A 4789-nucleotide genomic window follows, 5' to 3' on the forward strand; every position below is an offset into this window, starting at 1 on the left:
CCTCACAGGGTTGTTGTTGTGGGGAAAATAGGAGGAGGAAGGAGTATTATGTATGTTCGCTGCCTTGAGTTATTTATAAAAATAATAAAGGCGGGATAAAAATTAAATAAATAATAAATAAATAAATATCTGACTGCAAAGGTTGAGAAACAGCTAAAATCTGTACAGAAATCATGTCAGACAATTGGAAGAATGAAAAGTTATTTATTTTTTATATCACACTATTAAACAAAGTACAATTTGATGTGTATCTTTGAATACCACTACCATTCCAAAAGCATTTCCTTAAAAAAATATTATAGATTTGTAAATCAATGTCCTGATTTAGAAAGTACATTATGAGCTCACTTGTTTAGATATTAATTTATTACCAAGATTGTCATTATAAATGTAAAATGATAGCTAGACAGATAGATAGACAGACAGATAGACAGATAGATAGATAGATACTGTAGATAGAATATCAAGATTGATCCTAAACTGATACCATAGAAATATGATTTTGAATGAATGTCAAAAATGCCAAAACCAGAAAACTCACCTCTTTAGCTGAATCTGGGGGCATCTCTGTCCCGTTCCTAAGATCACCACTATTTGCAAAAACAGGAACGTTGGGACTGAAAATCATGAGATCACTCTTGACACCAGCCTCTGAGCTCACACCTGCCAGAATGTGGCTGTGGCGATTGGAATAAGACCAGCTGCCCACTTCATTGGCACAGACCAGGGTGGCCGTGCCAGGACCATACACCATGGTTTCTTTTGCCTTGCAGTGGCATCGCAGAGCCATGTATATGAGAATGGCCAGTAGGAACAGGCTGGAAACAGAGCAAATGGCAATGATGAGATAGATGTTGATTGAGTCCACCAGGGGCATGAAGCTCTCCCCTGACCTGGGGAGGTGAATATCTGTTTTGATGGCATGGGCACTTGTCACCAGTGACACTCCCAGGGTAGCTGTCGCTGACAGTTCAGGCTTCCCGTGGTCCTTCACAAGAACCAGCACACTCTGGATTTTGCCTTCTTCTGTTTCATCCAGAGAATATTTGGTACTCACCTCACCACTATAACGCCCCACGACCCAAGGAACACTGCTTTCTTCAACCAGCTCATAGCTTAGCCATGCATTGTATCCAGAATCTGCATCCAAGGCATGGATCTTGCCTACTATATGCCCAGGCATCACAGGGACTACTAGAAGAATCAGGTTGTCTTCTGATGATCCTGACACAGCAGGTGCATTGTCATTCTCATCCATCACAAAGACTTGAACAGTCACATTGCCACATAAGGAAGGTAGTCCAGCATCCTTGGCTCTCACCTGGAACTCCAGCAGTTTCAGCTCCTCATAGTCCAAAGGTTGCAAAGCATAGAGTTTTCCACTCTCTGAATGTACAGAGATGTAGCTGGACAACGGCCAGAGCTTCTCATCTATCCAATAGGTGATCAGGGCATTCTCAGCTACGTCTGGGTCTGAGGCAGACACTGTGAAGATGTGAGCACCAGGGGGATTGTTCTCCTTCACAAAGACTGTGTAGGAGGGCTGTGTGAATGCTGGAGCATTATCATTTATGTCACTGATAGGCACTAAGAGGCTGATGCTAGAAGACAGTGGTGGAACGCCTTGATCTTGCACTGTTACTACTATCCTGTACTCAGCCACCTGCTCCCGATCTAGGGGTGCAACAACAATCAGGGAGTAGTAGTTCTTGAATGTGGACTCTAGTTTGAAGGGTAGCCCAGTGGGCCACAGAAAACTGTTTACTTGTCCACTGGTACCAGAATCCTTGTCAGAAGCACTGATGATAGCTATCACAGTCCCTGGTGTGGAGTCTTCTGGCAATGGCACAGAGAGAGAATTCAGAGATACTTCTGGGATATTGTCATTCATGTCCAATACTTCAATAAGAACTTTACAATGTCCAGATAATGGAGAACTGCCTTTATCTTCTGCAACAATCTGAAGTTCATAGAACTTTGTGTCTTCATAATCCAATTTTCCAATCACCCTGATTTCTCCAGTGTCAGAATTTATACTAAATATCTTTGTGAAAAGGAAAGGTAAATTATCACTAAAAAAATAGGAGATTTCTCTGTTAATCCCTTTGTCTAAATCTGTAGCATTCAGATTAATAACTAATGTCCCACTAGCTGTATTTTCCAACAACTTTATCCTGTAAAGAGATTGGTTAAATATGGGAGGGTTGTCATTTACATCCAGCACATGGATCACTAGCTGAACAGTTCCTGAGAGTTTGGGTTCACCCCCATCTGTGGCTGTCAATACTAAATGATGCACAGGGCTCTCCTCTCTGTCAAGTGGAATCTTCAATACAAGTACTACAGACTTACTCTCATCTTCATCAGCTCCTGAATCAAGAATAAAATGGTTGTTTGGGCTAAGCTTGTATGCTAACAGAGCATTGGTACCAATATCTGCATCAGAGGCTCCTTTTAATGGAAATTGAGTACTAGATGTTACCAATTCTGATATGCTCAGAATCTGTTCCCTTTCAGAGAAGATGGGAGCATTGTCATTTATGTCTTTGATCTCAACCTCCACATGGAAGAATCTCAGAGGTTTCTCTACAATCACCTCCAGATGAACAACACAGTCAGCATTCTTGGCACACAGCTCCTCCCTGTCTATCCGGGAATCTACAAACAAGATCCCGTTCTGCATGTTTACCTCAAAATAGTCCTTCTCTCCTTTGGACAGCATCCCGAACATCCTAGGGACCAGATCGCTCACCTCCAACCCCAGATCTTGGGCGATGCGGCCCACGAAGGTGCCGCGCTGGGATTCCTCCAGCACAGAATAATGGAGCTGGCCGCTCCCCATTTTCCAGGCGGTGTGGAGCAGAACCAGCTGCAGCAGCCCCTTCGGCCAGGTAAACATTGCAAACACAGGCACCACACCAACTATCTCTTCTCTTTTTCTCTAAATACCTTGTCTTAACGGAGTCAGGAGCAGAGTCCATGTCCCTCATCCATACCCGCAATGCTTTCATTGGTTGAATCTTGGCTTATTGTGCTTTCTCTGTTGTTTGATATTGCCGTTGTAGATCCAACTGGCAGGAACCTCGGTCCCTTTTAAGGGAGGGGCTCTGGATTTTCAGTTTCACTTGAAGGTTTCCTTAGGAAACACTGACCTCTTGTGACTGAATTTCAAAATGGAGAAACAAGCTTCCATTCTGTATTCATGACAGATTTCTAATAAGCATCCAGTGTTTATGAATATATGTTTCCATAGAGTGCTTGGAGTTCATTCCTATATTTCTGTGTTACTGTAGCCTTCAGAGTCATTTCTTATTTTTTCTTTATCATTCAACCAGTTATAACAGGGCTAATAACTAAGCTTCAGCATTTTGATTCCATACTGCTACAAACTGTGCAAACAATTAAGAAGTATTTAATGAGAGAAAGATTTAGCAATGACAAGGTGATTGGCTATCCTAGATCAGTGTTTAACCTACTGAAAAACTGGTTGAAGTGGTAAAAGCAACAGGAACCCTCGGAAGAAGTGGCTACATCTTATTGTTTTTCAAGGTACTAGAGAGAGAAACATGAAGTATATCATACATAGACACTTGATTTCCAAATGTTTTGAGATTTACTAGGCAAGAACCTGTGAGAAGAAATCCTCAGGTCAAATGGTGTGCAGGATGTCTGGAAACTTCTCAAAAATAAGAAGTTGGAGGTATAATTGCACACTATTCTGATGAGAATAAAAAAACAAAGTGTAATTTAGAAAACCATTGTGGATGCATAGGGATGTAAGAGCTAAAAGAACATGTAGAAAATGGAAGATAGGCATTATCATCAAAGAAGTTTATCAGCAAGTAGCCAATTCTGCAAAAAGAAAATCAGAAAGGCTAAAGTGAAAAAGGAACTTAAGCTTCCAAGGAAAGCTAAGAGCAACAAAAATCACTATTGGTCTGTATCAGTAATACATGAAAGAAAAAGGAGGAAGTGGGTCTGCTGTTGTGAAAGGATGGTAAAATAGTAACTAATGAGAGAGGGAGCTCAGAGCTCTTCAACTCCTGCTTTGCTTCTGTCTTCTTCCCAAAGGAGAATTGTGTTAAAAGGAATCAAAGCAGAGCAATTGCTGTAAGGATGGAGTGGCAACCTAAGGAAAGTAAAGAGAAACTTAAGGAGTACCTAGCTACCACAATGACGACCGACAGGAAGCTCTGGCGTGGGCTGGTCCATGAAGTCATGAAGAGTCGGAAGCGACTAAACGAATAAACAACAAAAGCTACCACAAACAAGTTCAGGTCTCCAAAACCAAATTAATTACATATGAAATTCTAGAAGGAGCTTGTGGGTGTCATCTTGGAGCCCCTTTCTGTGATCTTTGAGAAGTCAGGGAGGATAGATACAGTGCCAGAGATCTGGAGAAGGGACCATCCTCAAAAAGGAAGAGGACCTGGTTAACTATACCCTGGTCAACTTGACACTGACACTTGGCAAAATTCTGGAATAGATGATTAACTGAGCGTTTAGAAAATCATGTGTTGGTTTGCAATAGCCAGACTGAGTTCATCAAGAGCAGGCCATTTCAAACCATTGTAATCTTCTTTTGTAGTAGAGTGATCAGTTTAGTTGACCATTGCAATGGAGTGGACATAGTGTATGTTGATTTTAGCAAAACAGCAAAACATTTGACAATTGTCTCTCTTGAAAAGCTAATGGGAAGATAAAATCCTGTTATAAAGCTGGACTATGCTATCAGGGCCCAACAAGCATATATCAATGGCTCCACATAATGAGTACCATGCTTCAGGGC

At 41.5% G+C, this 4789-nt stretch overlaps 1 protein-coding gene across 1 annotated transcript; it reads right to left on the reverse strand.

Annotated features, from left to right (window-relative positions):
* Positions 1–475: 475 nt before the first annotated feature.
* Positions 476–3053, reverse strand: LOC134494671 (protocadherin alpha-5-like). The gene has a single exon (XM_063299918.1). The coding sequence runs from the start codon at positions 2897–2899 to the stop codon at positions 476–478; it is 2424 nt and encodes an 807-aa protein (XP_063155988.1). The 5' UTR covers positions 2900–3053.
* Between the last annotated feature and the right edge of the window lie 1736 nt (positions 3054–4789).

The sequence above is a fragment of the Candoia aspera genome, chromosome 3 (assembly GCF_035149785.1).
Source record: "Candoia aspera isolate rCanAsp1 chromosome 3, rCanAsp1.hap2, whole genome shotgun sequence".
In the NCBI taxonomy this organism is placed as follows: domain Eukaryota; kingdom Metazoa; phylum Chordata; class Lepidosauria; order Squamata; family Boidae; genus Candoia; species Candoia aspera.